The sequence below is a fragment of the Lepisosteus oculatus genome, chromosome 1 (genome assembly GCF_040954835.1).
Source record: "Lepisosteus oculatus isolate fLepOcu1 chromosome 1, fLepOcu1.hap2, whole genome shotgun sequence".
In the NCBI taxonomy this organism is placed as follows: domain Eukaryota; kingdom Metazoa; phylum Chordata; class Actinopteri; order Semionotiformes; family Lepisosteidae; genus Lepisosteus; species Lepisosteus oculatus.
In genome coordinates, this window is record NC_090696.1 from 71,966,432 (window position 1) to 71,985,155 (window position 18,724).

General features: G+C 40.2%; 1 protein-coding gene across 2 annotated transcripts in view; it reads left to right on the top strand.

Annotated features, from left to right (window-relative positions):
- Positions 1-18,724, top strand: part of svep1 (sushi, von Willebrand factor type A, EGF and pentraxin domain containing 1) — a 93,560-nt gene that overhangs the window by 54,223 nt on the left and 20,613 nt on the right. For both annotated transcript variants that reach the window (XM_069192425.1, XM_015345784.2), the window contains exons 18-37: positions 1,606-1,767; positions 2,909-3,070; positions 4,552-4,643; positions 5,673-5,769; positions 6,298-6,411; positions 6,952-7,065; positions 8,209-8,410; positions 9,188-9,345; positions 9,543-9,744; positions 10,139-10,314; positions 10,842-10,966; positions 11,787-11,910; positions 12,213-12,383; positions 13,185-13,358; positions 14,188-14,307; positions 15,465-15,641; positions 16,022-16,106; positions 16,409-16,600; positions 17,227-17,394; positions 17,754-18,426. In XM_069192425.1, the coding sequence (XP_069048526.1) occupies positions 1,606-1,767; positions 2,909-3,070; positions 4,552-4,643; positions 5,673-5,769; positions 6,298-6,411; positions 6,952-7,065; positions 8,209-8,410; positions 9,188-9,345; positions 9,543-9,744; positions 10,139-10,314; positions 10,842-10,966; positions 11,787-11,910; positions 12,213-12,383; positions 13,185-13,358; positions 14,188-14,307; positions 15,465-15,641; positions 16,022-16,106; positions 16,409-16,600; positions 17,227-17,394; positions 17,754-18,426 (3,488 nt within the window). The remainder of the gene's footprint in view (positions 1-1,605; positions 1,768-2,908; positions 3,071-4,551; positions 4,644-5,672; positions 5,770-6,297; positions 6,412-6,951; positions 7,066-8,208; positions 8,411-9,187; positions 9,346-9,542; positions 9,745-10,138; positions 10,315-10,841; positions 10,967-11,786; positions 11,911-12,212; positions 12,384-13,184; positions 13,359-14,187; positions 14,308-15,464; positions 15,642-16,021; positions 16,107-16,408; positions 16,601-17,226; positions 17,395-17,753; positions 18,427-18,724) is intronic.

The window sequence follows — 18,724 nt, forward strand, 5'->3', positions numbered from 1 at the left end:
TTAGAAAATAGATGATCTGACTGATTGCAATGTGTAAAAGTGTTTTTCTCTGAATGAATTTGAATTCTACACCATTCATTTTTATTGTGTTTGTGAGTAAATAGTAAATGCTAGGTTCTGACATTGTACTGTTAATGACATTCACCACATAAAGGTATGGGGTATACTGTAATTTGAAAATAATTTTCTAGTGTTTGCATCTTTTTGAAGCTTTTCCAGTTTACATTTATTTATCAGCAGAGAGTTTAATTCTAACTCTCTCTGGCCTTATACAGTATCTAAATGAATGTGCTGTGAGGAACAAGGCACAAACAAAATAAAGAAATGCTTCTTGATGGCAAGCAGTCATTCTTAATAACTAAAATCAGCACAGAATATTCACGATGAATGCATACATTTCTCTAGCAAATATCATTTGACAACATAATTCTAGCTCTTAACCGCACATAATAAATATGGGAAATGTGTTTTGTACTGAAATTGCATGACCTCTGTCTTTGAAACATTACATGCAGTTGAATGCCACATATCTTAATTAAATTAATGAACAAAATAGAGTTAAATAAACTCCTTTTCTCAGTAAAATAAATGTCCTGATCCTACTGTTGTGAAATACTGTACAATAATTCATGACAAGTGGATCTGAAAGGATTCTGTTTGAAGAATTACACCACATCCAATTAAAACACAAACTACAGCAGTTTTTGAAGAAGCATTTTGTTTCTGATTTATTTATATTGTTTTCTGGCGCACATTAATACACTTTGCAAAAAACTGAACTTTACTAACTAATAAACATCACAGGGTATTAAATGAAGTGTTTATGCAATGCTGATGTTCAGTTATTTATCTTCACTTTGCAAATCAGTCACATTATGAGTATGTGGTACCGGTAGAATTTTATTATTATCACTCTTCTTAGAATATGGAGGAAGTGTTTTTTTTTGTGCAAATGTTAATTGTGGGGCTGTCATAAACCACAGGGATGAAACAAAAAGAGAAAAAAGTCTCTGCTCGCTGCCTGTGTATTTCTGAGTGGTTGTGTACGTGCATTTGTGGAAACCTTTTGCTATTTGTGGTGTATTGCTTCCTGCAAAGTACAAGGCAAATATACATGCAGCACACAGTACATGGGTAGTCAAGGACCCATCCAGTTTTAATTTATGAATTTTATTATATGAAGCGTTGTTTATATTTCAGTCTTTCTGTGTACTGGACAAATTTAAAATTAAGAATTAAATCCGGTTAGCAGAAATTGGTGGCTGTTGACCCTATCTCAAAACTGCAAACTTGTAGTAACTGGCCGAAGGCATCTTTGTGATAAAAAATCAACTACAATTGTGTATGCCCCCTCAACCGACACAACCATTGTGTCCTGCATTATGAATAATGCGATAACAGTAAAAACAGATTTTGACATTTAAAGATGTTCTGATTTAATTACTAAAATGAAAAATGTATCAGCTAATGTCTCTTTCATTTTCTTTTCCAAAGCCTTTCAGTCTTGACACAAAAGTGTGACTTGATTCTAACAGGGCTAACTGGGGCTCTGTCCCATGTTCCCGTGCTGCAGTAAAATGATAACTTTATTATTTTCATGTTCAGCGCAGTGCAAACCAGGGAGCTTTTCCGCCAATGGTCTAGAAACCTGCGAGTCCTGTCCCTTAGGGCAATTCCAGCCAGCGTTTGGGTCAAAGTCATGCGAGGTCTGTCCTAAAGACACGTCCACAGTGAACAGGGGAGCTGTGGATGTGACTGAATGCGGAGGTGAGTGCTGACAGTGATGATTTTGAAATGTTCAGTGTTGATATCTGAAAAACAAAATACAGTCTACTTTAAGTGACGGAGAGTCACGTTAACGTTTTAATACTCTACACATATCGAAGAGTGAATAGCTATCGTTTGATTTAATTAATGAATATTTGAATGAAACATTCTGCTGTAGCATGTCCAGTCCCCTTGTAAATCAGAATATTTCCACAGCAAACCCTTTGTTCGTATAGTCTTCCAGTTTGGACATTCCAGTTTTATGTCAGTTTGGCCCTCTACTAAGACTCTTGTCTCAAGAACCATTTTGCCTGGTAAAGAATGGATTAACTGTGTGATTCAAGATCACCCTACCTGAGGTCCGCAGGCAGTTGTAGTGCTGCCATTTGGGAAATTACAGAGCCAGATGTGAATAATACAGCCTGGGCACAAGCCAGCCAAGCCTGGAACATAGAGTTTAGCTTACACTTTCACCGTTTGTTTTTGTTAGCTGAGTCACTCGAGAGGCCTCACAGCTAAATGTTTCTGCAGGTTAAATAGGTATTTTACTAAGTTGGGTTTTCACTTTTCTCAGCTCCAACATAAACATAATTGTTGTGCTGAAATAATTCTAAACTCTGAATAGGCACAATCCCTTCTAATTGTTAAACAGATTTAAATGAGGAAGGGGGACTGTGTTTTGCTTTTATTAGAGAATCTGTCATTTTGTTGCATAAACACTGAAAATTATTTGTGAATGTTTCTCAGGAATACTTTGAGTTCAACAGATGCAGCAGTGGAAAACACACGAAGGAGCAATTTGATTCTCCAGTCATCTGTATTAATATGATTCCTTTTTGCAGGTAGCAAAAATAATTAGTTGTTATACAGTATATGGCTGTAAAGAAACGTTAGCTGTTAAAGAAAATATGTACAAGAGGGTAAATAAAGCTGAAAAACTGGAGGACTATATCTGTGTAATGATTATACTTTTAAATGAGCCATTTAAAAAGGGATTTTGAAATTCCATAAAATTACAGCATACTACACTCACAGTTGTCCTTTGATTCCTGAGATAAAGAAACATTTAACGCTTCAAAGCCACGGGTGTCTGCTGTTAGGAGACGATGTAGCACTAAGGAACTGTGTGATGTCTCTGCAGTGCCATGCCCTGCAGGGCAGTTCTCTCGTACTGGGTTAATGTCCTGCTACCGCTGCCCACGAGACTACTACCAGCCTGAAGCTGGACGCTCCTACTGTTTGTCCTGCCCATTTTATGGCACCACAACTATCTCTGGAGCCACAGCCATCAGTGACTGTTCAAGTAAGTTTTCTGCAGTATTTTCTTCCTTTGAAAAGATTTTATTCAGCTGTAACAGAAAAGTAAAATGCCTAGATCTAGAATTCTGAGTGCTTCGTAGGAAGAACGTTCTCAATCGATTGAATATCTTTCTTTTTCCGCCTTTAGTGTTAAACTTGCACAATTTCAACAAACATTTAAAGATTTTCTGGGAGCCATCAATATGCTTGCCTTGTCTTCTGCAGCTCTCTCTCTCTCTCATTCATCTGCGCCTCTTCTTAGTCTAATCTATGCCGTCTTGTGAAGTTCAAAGATTTCGCAGAAGAATGAATCAGATATTTAGAAAAGGCCTTGAAGACTGTTTTCTTCAATCATCACTTAGTTAAAAGATTTTTGCTGTACTTGTCTACCAAGAATCACATGCCTTTACAGACATTCTTAATTAAAAAAAGAAACAAAATCTTATAGCCCACAGAAACATTTTTTTTTTAATATGACCTATTTTTTTTCTTCTGGACTGTGTGTCTACAGTGGGCAAACTCTATCCAAGGATGAACTCCTCAAAGACTTAAAGAATGTTTTTGAAGGAATAATGTATAAAGGAAAGGAACCCCTAACTAAATATGTATACTGTATGTACACCAGTTCTGCAAGCTAAAAGGGAGGTTCCCTCTCAATTAAATTAATTTAAGGCTCATTTACCACAGATTGGCATATGATTAATCACTATTACACACTTGCATATAATGTCATAAAATGCTTCCTGTTAAAAGCAGAAAAAATGCCTAACAACACAGGGAGCCTTAACTATAACTGAGGCTAAAACATTGAAGCATTGATAATATAAAAAACAAAAATCACTTAAAAAAATAAACCATTCAAAAAGTATCAAAAACATATTAGAAAGTCATTGTCTATATCCAGATATGGCCAAGAGCACATATTCGGGTATAAGACTTTAATCCAGCCGATGGTTCAATAATTGTAGCAATTAAATTATGTGCCCCAAATTGTTTTATGGTTCTTTTCAGCCTAGGGTTAGCCCACTGACTATGTTGTTGTTTTTTTTGTTTAACACACTGGAACAATCTCTTCTTGCTCATCACAGCGAGAAGGGTGTACATTTTTTGATGTAAGATGTAATGTACTGCCGCGTTTGTACACTGTGAGCTCTGGTAGCGAAGTGGTGCCATGCCGAGTACAGTATAAACACTTGAAAATCGGACATTTTTGAATGGCTCAATGTTACTCTATCAGGTCTCGGTGTGCGTCAAGAATGGTACTTGAAGATGTGTTGTGTGGACACTGTCTATTATTAGCTTTATGTTGTTTATTTGTATTGTATGTCCTTTAATTGCATGAGCTCACCAAACCAAATTCCATGCAGCTCCTGTAGTTGGTATGGCAATAAAAGTATTGACTGAGTGATTGATTGATCAATAAACGCTAGTCAGGCATTGGCCTCTTCAGAAGCATTTTCAGACTCCGTGTTTAATTCCACGCAGGCTTTGGTTCCAGCTTCTTGCCAAAAGAAGAGAGTGTGGTGGTTTCAGTCTCTCCAGACAGCATCAGAAACAGTTACCAAGCCAGCAGCCAGGTCTGTGAAGGACTATCTTTGACTTTGGGAATTGTAAAAGTGATGTGATGCATGCCAGCTTTTGCTCTCAGATCTGACAGGAACACGTCAGATGCAATCCCAGAATCCTTTTCGTGCAGCCGTACATCCAATGCAAAGGCAGAAAATAAAACTAAAAATATACCTCTGCAGTCCTAGTTGCTGAACTGCTGAATGACATGTGAGGAGATGCCATCAATTCAGTTAAAGGTTAGTCAGGGCTTCTAGGCACACCAGTGTTAACGGGACTGTTCCCAGGTATTAATGGGGGTTTTTGTGTTTTCTGGTCAGAAACAGCTAAAGTGTCTAACTTGAAGGAAGTTCAATTAGAAAATCCAATTTTGTTTGCAATAATAGCATTTTTGAAACAGCTGGGAATTCCCTGAAACCCAGACCTGACCCGGCTGCTAATATGGTTCAATCATCTCCCCTCAAAACTGAAAACTCAGCATATAAAAACTGCAAGGAGCACATTTATTTATGTATTAATTTACATAACAAAGGAAACTCACAATTCCAAATATTCCAAGTGCTGATTTTGAGCTAAAACACATAAGAAACATGCATAGGCTATACCCTGTATGTGCTCTTGTGTCTACTCTTAAACATGTGTACTAAAATATAGTCAAACAATTAAGCACAGAGAAAATATGGACACTTTAATAAAGATTGTTGTATTTGTCTACCATTTGTTGTTTCAGGAAAGAGATAGTTAATACAAAGAACTACATAAAACCTGAAAAGATTATTGTCAGATTTCATCACGTAATACAATTTGTTCTAATGCTTATACGTGCTTTAAAACCAACAATAGTATCTAAGAACGTAGCCCTCTTCCATGGCTTTGGGACTGGTCTCTGTCATAGAGTGAGTTTACCCTAATCAGACGAAAAAATAAGTGTCCCCTGTTCAGTCCACCTCCTTCAAAGTGTAACTGCTGCAGCTGATGGTGTGGTTCAGCACAAAACACATTTTCAGTACAAATAACAGGTTATCCTTTTGCTTCCCCAGGTGTTTCACGAGTGTTTCCTCAATCCGTGTCAAAACAGAGGGACATGTGAAGAAGTGGGAGCCGGATATATTTGCTTGTGTCCGTTGGGGTTTACAGGCAAGGGGATTTTCTTTCTATCAGCGATAACCAACAACTGAGGAAAGACCACGAGAGTGTCAGTTTTCTTGCAGGAACACAAAAACAAAGGGCTGTGCCCCGGGGCAAAGTGTTCTTTGAATGCGTTGTAAAGCAAAATTATGACGATGCTGGAAATAAACCAGAAAAAAGGGTGAAGGGTGATATGGCTGTTGGCTGTTTATCCCTCCTCTTCTACAGTAAATGTTAACTATAATAAAGTTTATTGATTTAATAGTACTCGGTATAAACTGCATTTTGTACACAACAAATACTTAATGCACTGCTACTTCTTGCTTTTTTGTTACATCTGCTGTTCAGTGTATGGTAGTGTGATGCAATAACCACAACATAACATGTGAAAAAGGTGGTTTCTCCCACACCGTTCTCATCATTTTTCTGCAATGAGTGCATTGTGTGTATTGACATGTTTTTGTCACCTTTAAGATCCCCTTGGAGCTAATATGAAATACATTCCCTACACCTGATTTTGCTGGTGTTCCCTTCCAGGATCCAAGTGCGAAAGTGACATTGATGAATGTGACTCCGCTCCTTGCCAGAATGGTGGGATCTGTAAAGATGGCATGGGGGAATTTTTCTGCCACTGCCAGCCTGGTTATGTAGGTATGTTGGAACGTGCCACCCTCTTAAATGAACTTGTTTAGTTCACGGTACATTCCGACGGAACACTTTCACAACTACCAAGCGGAGAAAGAGTACATCAGAATAGACAGAACATCCTTTAGGCACAAAGGAGAGAAGAACAAAGAAACTCCCCGGGAAGGAAAAATACATCTGTGGGATCGAAGACCTACTTCCTTCCAGGCAGTAAGGCGGGAGAGTTAGCAGTGATGGCTGAGGAATGTGTTAGTTTAGTACAACATACTAGTAAGTGGACAGTAATAGACAGTGGGTCTAGCATCTCAATTCTAAGACCTAAAGCCAGTCTTCCTGGGTCGAATTGAGCCCTGGGTGCCCCATCCTGGCTCCAGAATTTCTGCAGCAGTTGATGGCTAGAAGCACAGATCTTTTTTTCACCACTCTTATTTACTTTGGCATTGTACCCCTAATAAGTAGGTAAGACTGTTTAATTACCAGTGTGTCAACTTGTATGTGGATGTGCTCCTTGTGTGAAGCTGAACCTTTGTATGTGGTGTATCTTAGGAATGCTGTGCGAAGCAGAAGTAAATGAATGCAGCTCCTCCCCATGTGTCAATGATGGGGTTTGTGTTGATGAGATCAATGAATACTCTTGTAATTGTGCCGAAGGATTCACAGGTAAATGTTTTAATGAACCCTCTGTACCTGCAAATCAACCCACAAGACCACCAAGAGATTGTTTTTGTGAAAGTCCAGAGTAATTGCACAAATTACTACGGTATAATACTTACTATATACCTCATGGTTTAACATAACCTTTAGCATGAGCTCCATCCCACAAAATTCAGAGCCTTACTGTATCCTGTGGGTTTTCCTTTTGTTCAGGATCACTGGTAAGGGCAATCCAACTGATCTCCATTATTATAACACAGTAGTCACAAAGAAGCAGGAAAACCTCATCCAGTAAAGTAATAAATGTTTTATAATCATGTGGATTATGCAGTTGAATCTTAGTGTCACGGTGTGTTCTAGCTTTCCAACCAAAGTGTTTCTATTTCTATTTTGTTTCAAAACCCACTGGCTTTGTTCACAAGCGCATGAATTTGGTAGGAAGACATCGAAGGAGAACTCAGTTAATTCTGAAAGTGGTGCTGGTGGACCAGTAGGTGTTGCTCTTCCCTGTAGACCCCTCATTTTAAACCAGGGCTTAGGTATAGTGGCAAGGGGACTCTTGCCTAAAATGAAGTGAAGCCCCCCTTGTGGCGATCTGGGTGCAGTCTGTTTCTGCCCGTCTCTACTCCTCCAGGTCTCCACTGAGAAAAAAGAGAGAGAAATCTCTGACTTTTTATTAATTAAAGTACAGAAAACAATGGGAAACTGCAAATCATTTGGTCACACGTATCAGAATAGGTCATAAAGGTAGGAATCAAATATAAGGAAGCTACACAATATGCAAACTCTTAAAAAACGGATAAGAGAGAATGCCTTGTACTTGTTCACTGAAAAAAGGAAGCTGCTGCATGTATCCCATTAGCTATTACGTGTATTTAATGACAGTACATCAACATGCACTCAGCTTATACTGTATACAGTATATTCAATAAAATAACCAAATACGGTTTCATGTCTCACACTCCTGACACACACAATCAAAAACAAATCAAATTGCCCATTTTTAACAGAGCTTCCCAGACTGCATTTTTCAAGTCAGTATTACCTCCCTGTGTAGACAGCTAGCCATTGGGGTCAATGGCTTGTTGTTTGAGACAAGAATGTCCCCTGAAACACCCTTGAAGTTGATGCTGTGCTTTGTGTGAACAGGAGTGCACTGTGAGCTGGAGATTAACGAGTGCCTGTCCAATCCCTGTGAGAACGGCGCTACCTGTGAGGACCTGGTTGGACTCTTTAGCTGCTCCTGCCTACCTGGCTTTTCAGGAGACCGATGTGAAATGAATATTAATGAGTGTGCCAGCACACCCTGCCTAAATGGGGGTACGTGCTCTGACGATATCAACAGTTTCAGGTAAACAGGGATAACCCTTCACATTAATTGCTTAATTCATTATTTCATATTTCACTGCTACCTACAGCTAATTCATGAGGCTCGTGAGTGTCTCAGGCTACAGCAGCTTACATCTGTACATTACTGACTATAAATTAAAAATAAAATGTGTGCCTATTAAAGTCCCAACAAATATCAAAGAGAAACATCGGGAAATTCATGTCAATATGATGTATATAGAGAGCATTAAAGGTAACATCACAGTGCATGCTAGTTTTTAGAAAGATTAGGTGTCTGGATTTTCAAATTTGATTTTTTTTTTGGCATTGATTTGGATTAATTGATGATTCATGATTAACTGAGATACATGCAAGTGACTCTGCTTGAAAAGTGAGGAAGTGATTTAACCTGTTGAATGTCAAGCTTGGTGGAAAGCCAGAAAAACAAAGAAAGGGGCAATATGTCCTACTTATCAACACAGCAATGCCTTTGTTCCGTTGGTGTATTGAAAGCAGAAGTAATGACGCCTTTGTGAATTTGTTCATCATGAGTGGTGTTTCTTTCAAAGCTTCGTGTGTGCTGTTTTGAGAGTTATCATATAGTTTCCTTATTGACCCTCACCACACACAACCAACTCCATTTGTAATAACTCGGCTCATGGCTACAACTGTTTCCATCACAGAAGAAGAATAAGAAAATCTGCACATGTCCTCCAAGACATGCAGAGATGCACAGTGGATCACTGTTTGAATATATTTCTGTAGCATGCAAATTCATTCTGGATTCCATGCATTTCAGATGCCAGTGCCGTGCAGGCTACACAGGAAAGATGTGTGAAAAGGATGTAAATGAATGTGATCCCAATCCCTGTCTGAATGGAGCCACCTGTGCCGATGGTTTAGGATCATTTACGTGCAAGTGCCTTCCAGGGTTCAATGGAACCAGGTGTGAGACAGGTATATAATGCATAACAAAAATGCAAACAGCCGGAATGCTCAGTAACGCGTACAAGTTTTATACAGTGTGTAGGTAAAAGGATTAATAAGTTTAATGGAAAATAAAATATCAATGCAGTTGTCAGCAAATACTGTAGATGTAAATCCCTAGCTGTTTGGTTTTTATAATATGTTGTTGTTTCCTCTTACTGTTATAGAAATGTCCTCACGATTTAACTTGGACTTTGAGGTTTCTGGTATCCATGGCTATGTCATGATGGACAATATAATGCCTTCTCTAACTGAAATTACATGCGCATTTTGGATGAAATCATCTGACACCATCAACTATGGTACCCCAATTTCTTATGCTGTGGAAGAAGGAAATGATAACACCTTCTTATTTACTGACTACAACGGGTAAATACTTCCCTTTGAATCTAAAGAGTAGAAAATGCAAAGTAAGCAAAGGAATTAGGAAAAATGATAAAATCCTGTGACGTCGCTTATCTACTTGTTTCAGATTTTATATGCAAGCATTGGTACATGTTCAATACATACATAAGAAGGTCTTTGTCTTAAACTGCTTTACATGATAAAGCAGCTAAAATGCCACTCGTCAATTACAGAAGTGACCCTAATTGATGGAGCAAAGCATTGACTTGGTACTCCAAAAGGCAGCCTCATCTCCGAACACAGACAAATCACTCGTCAATAAATGACAGTAGTGCCACCCTCCAAATAAAACGTCTCACTTTAAAAGGATTCGGTTTTTGCGCTTCTGTTCCCTGTAATCCAATGGGTCTTTTGAAAGGTGGGTGCTGTACGTCAATGAGAAGGAGAGGATTACTGACTGCCCTTCAGTGAATGATGGCAGATGGCATCACATTGGTGTTTCCTGGAGAAGTGCAGATGGCGACTGGAAAGTCTATATAGATGGGAATTTCTCAGATGGAGGGAAAGGCTTGTCCACAGGCACCATCATCCCAGGTTCAGTACCTCTGTGCTGTTTTATTACCTACTCCGGAAGAGATTTCCGGAAGCATCAGTCTGCTCGAAATGATTTAATACATATTTTTATTTTCTGTTTGCATTTCCTGCTGAGTGAAAGTAATAATAAGTATACATAATAAGTATACATAAATAATACAGTATATCTCATACGGTTTCTGAACTCTTATCTACTGCTTAAAAAGTTTAATAAAATGTAATTATTAAAGTACCTACTGTATACGTTTTATCTACAACTACATTAATTGATCTGAACTGTAATGAAAATAATTTGCTCCACAAGAACTTTGAGGCAGCTGTGTTAGTTCTATCTGATAATATTAAAAAATCATCTGTTTTTTATTTTTTTAATTTATTACCATATGCTCGCACTGCATACAGTAGATCATTTCTCTCTTAAATTAAATAAATTAAGGTTTCAAAGTCTTGATTACCTCACCTAACAGCTCAGCTCCTGCGGGACGGCAGCCCTGGCTTGAAATGAATGATAATTGACTGTCTTCCAGGTGGTGGTGTGCTAGTTCTGGGGCAGGAACAAGATGAGAGGGGAGAGGGCTTCAATCCTGTCGAGTCTTTCGTGGGATCCCTGAGCCAGCTGAATATCTGGGATTACGTTCTAACGCCACAGCAAGTAAATCATCTTGGTTCCTCTGTTTTGTGCTTTGTGTAGCAAAATAGGCAGCACATGTGTCATGGTGATTATCACAACTGCCTCTTAGCTCCAGGATGATCTCAATTGCTCCGTTTCTGTACTAAACTATATTAACTGGTAGAAGAATCACCCTTCTCAAAAAGTACTCTTTTTCTTCATGATGTCCTGAAAAGCATCACATGGGTAATAAAGAAATGAAATTCAAACCAGGTGTCATAATGTACTTAGGATATGAATGCCATTGTGCAGTTGTGGCAGCTGGGTCTCGGGGTAGTTAGGGGCTCTGGACTCACAGCTGGTGACTTGTGGGTTCGAGTTCTCAGTGAGATGTGGCTTACAAAACCCCGAGGGAGGCTCATCTCTCAAATTGCTCCAGTAAATGTCTCCAGTAAATCAGTGAGTCGCCAGGTCATCATTGTAAATGTTGTTATTTTCTGGTTAAGTAAGGATTTTGAAAAAGTCAAAAAAGACTTTCAGATGCCTATGGGTAGAGCACTCCTTCAGATGTCCAGAGCCATTTCTTCATCTCTGAGACAGCCACACACATTGGAAAGGTCACAGGTAAACAGGACTGGGGAACATAACCAACACTAGACCAGCCACAGCAGAAGCATCCGCTGTAATGATCTGAAATCACCCGATACTCATACCTCATGCACGGGCAGGGCAAAGAAATGTAGCATTTACTGCTTGGACATTGTATTAAGTTTGAATGTTTTTTTTCAAATGTCAATGTAATTATTCTAGGTGAGCGATAGATGTGCCTCTATTAAAAAATATTCCACTTCTTTCTTTTCAGATCAAAGAACTGGCTAGCAGCTGCCCCGAGGAGCTGCGAAGGGGGAACTTGTTGGCTTGGTCGGATTTTCTCACTGGGATTGTGGGGAGAGTTAAAACAATCCACAACAGTGTTTTTTGCGCCGGTGAGGTACTTTTAGAAACTGCAAACAGCTGGTACTTGCACATCATTTGCAAAACCACCTTTGACTTTGCTGTTTTCATCTCTTCTTGCGAAATACACTTAAAAAAAACAGTAATTTATGTTTTATTTTGCACAGCAGCACAATGTAACAGACACGTGTACAAAAGCGTTCTTGTGTATTGAGCTTATACAATTAGAAAAAGTTCATCTGGTAACAATATTCTTCTTGAAAAAAAAAACATTCTAAAGCATCTGATGAAAAGGTGATTGATCTGTTGTTGGCGGCTCTTCTGTTGACTCCAGACTGTCCTCCACTGGAGCACTCAGTCCCTCACTTGCGAGTCTCGAGCCCCTCCATCACAGCGGGGTCCCAGGTGGAACTTTCCTGCGATCCAGGATACGTCCTGGTGGGAGAACGGGACCAGCAGTGCCTCAACAGAGGGGAGTGGAGCCACTCTCCACCGCAGTGTGAAAGTAAGCTCGTTCGCCACAGCTGGGTCTCAAAAAGCACCAAGCTGCTAGCCTGGAGGCAGCGTCAGAATAGCCTCTGTAGTCCTCAACAAGAACTGTACCCTGACTCTTGACAATAAGTGTTTTTATTAGGTGCGGTTGCACCCAGCACAAAAAATAAATCGTTTTTTGTTATTATCGTATATTCTGCTATAATAGCAGCAGTGCTGAGTCATGGTCAGGGCCCCAGATTTTAACAGGAAGGTTGCTGGCTCAGGTTTCAGGATGGACACTGCTGTCGTTCTCTTGTGCAATTTATATGGCCTTGAATTTGCATCTGCAAAAGCGCCTAGACTTCTAAATGTGTGAGAACAAACATAATTCCCATTGGATAAAATACTCAGCTAAGTAACTTCATATTATGACATGCAGTCAGTAGTGTCTGACAAGACGGTGCAGACCGTATGCAGCTTTAAATGCTGAGAAACCCATTTTTACCCCTTATTTATTACTGTATGCAACATTAACATGTTCAGATGTTCTGCTCTCCTTTTTAATTACAAAATCACTAAAATGTGACACAACACGTACTTCACAGGAAGAATTGAAATGTGTGCTTGCAATTTTGACTCGTCGGCACTTTGCACCCCAGTTATGAAAGACATTTTCCATGGCTACCTCTGTCGGTAGTCTTTTTCAGATCACATTTTCCGACATACAGTATGTTCTGTGAGATACACCGAATAAGAAAATCATTCTTTTTACCCCGTCAGTTTTTTTATTCCGGCACAGGCCATTTTAAAAGCATTTTTAATATCTTGAAAGGAGTCAGCTGCGGCCCTCCTCCTCCCCTGGAGCACGGATCCCACACAGGACAGGGCTTTCAGGCGGGAGACTCTGTGACGTACAAGTGCAACATTGGTTTCTACCTGCTGGGCGACGCCAAGGTGCTGTGTGCCAACAGTGGCAGCTGGAGTGGCCACCCACCTGCTTGTCTTGGTAAGATGCACTGATCCGTTCAGAAATCTCGAAAGGCACCTGAAGTAATGTTAATAATAATACTTACACTTATATAGCGCTTTTCTGGATACGCCACTCAAAGCACTTCCTGGGTAATGGGGACTCCCCTCAACCGCCACCAGTGTGTAGCACCACTTGGATAATCCAACGGCAGCTATAGCGCACCAATACGCCACACACCACACACCAGCTATCAGTGGGGAGGAGAACAGAGTGATGGGGCCAGTTCAAAGATGAGGATTATTAGGAGGCCATGATTGGTAAAGGCCAGGTGGAAATTTCGCCAAGATACTGGGTTAACACCCCTGCTCTTTCCAAGAAATTGCCCTGGAATCCAGGAACTTGGTGTCATCCGAAGGATGGGGCCTTTTTTACAGTATAGTGTCCCCATCACTATACTGGGGCGTTAGGACCCACACAGACTTCAGGGTGAGTGCCCCTATTGGTCCCACTAATACCTGTTCTGGCAGCAATTGACAATGTGTCAATTTGCACATGAAAAATAAAGAACATAGTGTAGTTTCCGAGCAAAGAACATCACCCCAAAACTGAGAGATTTCTGTGGAAGATACAGACTGTATATAGAGAGACAGTTTCACAAAGGATCACTCAGAGTTTTTGCGTTGACATATGGTAACAATTCACACAAAAATACCCTAATACCCCAAAAATCTGATTTGCAATATTAGATTTTTACACTTCATGTGACATAAGGCTGAACGTCGGAAAACCTTAATATTAAACTTTTAAGATAAAATTCACTGTTGGCTTCTTTCCTGTCAAACTAAATCTGTTCCTGCATTTTCAGATGTTGACGAGTGTGCGCTGGGCTCAGACTGTGATAAGCATTCCGTCTGCCACAACACGGATGGTTCTTACACATGTACCTGCATTCCACCCTACAGTGGTGATGGCAGGAACTGTACAGGTAGGATTTTCATAACAAGTTTCCCTGCTGGTTGGAGAAATCTTTGAGATTGTTATCCTTGAGCAGAAATCTACTGTATGTAGAAAAGTGAATTAATCTGAGGATCTCAAAACAAAAAGGCAAGAGCAGCAATATCCTACATGTAACATGGTAAACAGAATTGTACTCAATCTTCTATTTGAGGCCTTACTTGTGGATAGTACAGATTTAACATAACATAAATCCATTTTCTATCCGCTCCTTCCAATTCAGGGGGAGTTGGAGCCTATCCATGCCAGCAACATTACATCCCTTGATATAAATTCTATACTTTTGTGTAGCTTACATTCTTGCCTGTTAATTGCTCCTTTGAGTTCTCTAGGAGGGGTAAATGATTTGTCAACATCAAAATCTTAAGTCTTTCTTCATTAGCAGCTTTGTCAAGCGCAGTGTGTCCTCAAGAGATAAGGGGAGGCAGATCTGGAGATTTGGAATAACTGCTAGCAGTCTGTTGCTGATATTCCGATAACTGCATATTGACGTCTGTGTCTGATGCAAGCACACAGGGCTGAGCTGGGGCTGCTGCATTTCCATTGTTCGCATGTGTCAAAGAGAATGCTTTCAGTGGTGCTCACTGCAAACGTGATCCAGTGTCAGGATTACTAGCAATGGGAAGGCCATGTCCTTATGAAATTATGCTTCCGTTGTTACATATATTCCTTTCATGTTCACCCATGACAATTTACTTTTAACGTAAAAATAATCATAAAGGCAAATGTAAATACAGGCAAAGGTGCATTAAGTATAAATTCTGTTCTGCTGCTGCTCTGTAGACTGTATGTCCTCATTTACATGTATAGATTTATATTTTAACCATGTTATTTGAAACCTGTTCCGACACAGTGTTGTTATTTCATCACACAGTTTTAACAATAAAGATGTCTTGAAGCACCTTGATGTGCAGTCATGTAATAACATTTCCAGTAAATAGCAATTTCATTCAATGCTGTTTTTTCTCTGGACTCAGACAAATTTAAAAAAGAACAAACACTGAAAAATGATCTAAAAATATTTTCATTGGCTGCCACTCTCCAGGATCAAATGGTTCATCTCCTGAGTATTATAGTCAAGCAATTAACTTTGATTAACAGTCTTTATACTTGTCTGCTTTTGAACAGAGCCTGTTCAGTGTAAAGACCCAGGTACCCCACAGTTTGGCCACAGAGATGGAAATGTCTATATGGTAGGTGGTGAAGTGGTTTTCTCTTGTGAGGAAGGATATGAGCTGATTGGGTCAGCCAGGATTTTGTGCTTAGAATCTGGGACATGGGATCTTCCCGCTCCATACTGTAAAGGTAAGCAGGATTACCTCTCCTGTTTTTCCATTTTGAAACACATACTGTAAAAAATACAAAGTGAGAACAATGCTAAAGAGTCACTCCTTATGTGTCTCTCAATCTGTTCTTCCTATTTTATGCTGAAATGGGTGCATAGTATAATTTCATGTTGGTATTTTCAAACATACTGTAGATGTTTACTGAAAACTCAGCAGATCAATTCAATAACTTGTTGTCAGGAAATCTGAAAGCCTCTCTCAGCAGTTTTGCTATTTTTTCTCACCGTAGACAGCTGTATGGGTATTGATCCACTATGCTAAAAAGTTCAGCCTTTCTTTGTCAATGCTTGCTCGCATGCAGAATTCTAAATCCAGTTAAAACCTTGTTTTATATGAAAGCTGTATCCTGTGGAAGGCCATCTGTACCAGAAAATGCCATCATGGAGGGAATCAACTTTACTTATGGCAGCAAGGTGACTTTCAGGTATCATGGTCAGGTCTTTAAAAGTCTTATACTAATCGACTAATTAAATTGGCACCTATTAAAAAGCCCGCAAGGTTTCACAAGGCTGTTTGCCGTTTCTAAATTTGTCTAACAACCTTACAGTTTCCAGTAATCCATTAAACTTGTAAAACGCCCAGTTTTATGAATTGAATAGAACACACGGTATGTCTACCTGTAAGCTCGTTATACATTTGAAAAGCATTTCAATTGCCTGTTCGTGATTTCTTCTCATTTTTTATTCCTGCATGATTTTGCTCACTCGATGCCTCTCTCGTGTCCAGCTGCAAGAAAGGATTTGTTCTGGCGGATGAAGCCGAGATCTACTGCCAGGCTAACATGAGCTGGAGTAAGACCCCTCCTTTATGTCAGGCCATCACCTGCGGGGAGCCGCCGCATCTCGAGAATGGGAACTTCACGCTCAGTGGAAGCATGTATCTGTCCACGGTGTCATACAGGTGCACAGAGGGATACAGGTAAGACAAGGAAAACATGCGCCTCACAGCCGCCGCTTTCCTGTTCTTTTGTAAAATCATGTACTGATATTAAAATGACAGTGTGGACAAGATATTACAAGTTTTAACAGACAGAGATCCACTAAAGAACATTATAGCATTTGCTGTACACTTCCATCACACTTGTTCTCTAATCTGATTTATTGCTTTTCAAAACTTATGTTATATTGACATCATTTCCTGATGTCATGATTTCCTGATGTCCAGATTTTCTTACCATATGTGATCTTATCTGTCTGGAATTACAACAGGAAAATTTCTGCTATTTTTAATTCTAGATGAATATTTCTCTACATTTCTGTTTTACTTTCTATTGTAGCTTGAGAGAACTGAAACCTGTCATGAACACTCAGAGCCCGATATTAAAAACACTTAGTAGCTCAGATTTCCAAAGAAAGCAATGGAAATTGACGTCCTTCAGTGTTTTGAATACACTGTATTCAAAACTCTTTATTTTGCACTACATGTAAAACTGTATTTGTATTTCAGTGTTTTGAATGTATTGGAGCTAGTAGTAAGCTGAGAATCATGTCACCAGTACTAAGATGTCCAGTAATGGTACTTTCTCATGCAGACTTTGTTCTAAGATTGCAGGGTTCTGCAGTCCTCACCTGCGAAACGGCAGGAAACTGGACGGGACCTGCGCCAGTGTGTGAGATGGTATTCTGTGGTGAACCACCTCCAGTCAAAGATGCCACCATTATCGGCAGTAACTACACATTAGGGAGTAAGATTTACTACACCTGCAAAGAAGGGTATTTGTATTTTCTTTTTACTTTTCCATGCACAAACGTGTCACTAAAAATGGGATTTTGGCAATGTTTGATAGTGACTTCGTAGAGTGCTAAGGTACTCTTGATAGAGTTCTTTGAAAAGCCTCAAACTCAATGAGAGATGATGCTTCATCACTGAAATCACGGTTGCCTAATATAATGGTATACATAGTCCTAGCACTGCTGAGCCTGTTTTCCGGCCGCAGGGGGTGCACCTAGTCTGTAGAAGTAAATGAAGGTGATGATACATTTTTGATTTTGGGAGAAAATAGTTTGTTCTTTTTATTCAAGCTGCAGAGAAAGCCAGCTCAAACAGAGCACTGTTTCTTTCCTCTCCTTAGGTACACGCTGATCGGCTTGGAGAGCAAAGAGTGTTTGCCCACCAGCGAGTGGAGCCAGAGCTCGCCCCAATGCGTGCCGCGGTCCTGCGGCAACCCTCCGCCGATTGACAACGCCTTCCCGGAAAGCGGGCACCAGCTGTATGGAGACACAGCCATCTACTTCTGCGCTGACGGCTACAGCCTAGCGGACAGCTCCGAGGTGGTCTGCAATGCCCAAGGCCGGTGGACTCCCCCCGACAACAAGGAGCTTCCCCGCTGCATTGCCGACTTCTGCCAAAGGCCACCTGACGTGCCTCACGCCATCTTGGACTCTGTCAATAAGCCCAAGTACGCCAGCGACTCTGTGGTCAGCTACAAGTGTGAGGAGGGTTTCATGCTCAACACTACGGCCACCCTGAAGTGCGTCAGAGGCGGCCAGTGGACGCCTCCCCCCTTTGACATTCAGTGCATTCCAGTGCGTTGTTCAAGGCCGTCCAGCGTGGAGCGAGGCTATGTCAGTGGGACCAACTACAGCTTTGGGGCAGTGGTGGCTTACAGCTGTGACAAGGGCTTTTACATCAGGGGAGAGAAGAAGAGGACCTGCGAGGCGAACGGCGACTGGGGAGGAACTCTGCCGACCTGTCAACCAGTCTCTTGTGGAGAGCCCCCACAGTTGAAAAATGGATTCATTAAGGTACAGAAGTTATGCCAAATACACTCTCATTAAATGGTTGATACCAAATGGTTTCGGAAGTTTAGATTGTATTTCTATATTGGGTCAGTTATGAAACAGCATTTCAATTAAAAATATTTCCATTTTTTCACCACAGTACTTTTCTTCTATGTCGCCACTAATGCAATAGCAATAAACCCCAATTTAACAATTATTCAAAATATTTCCTCCAGTAAAAACAAATTTGTAGCTTTGTGCTGTCTACTGGAATCTTCTTTTGTACAGAGAAATCTGTGGTTTTACGTGTCTTTCTCTTTGT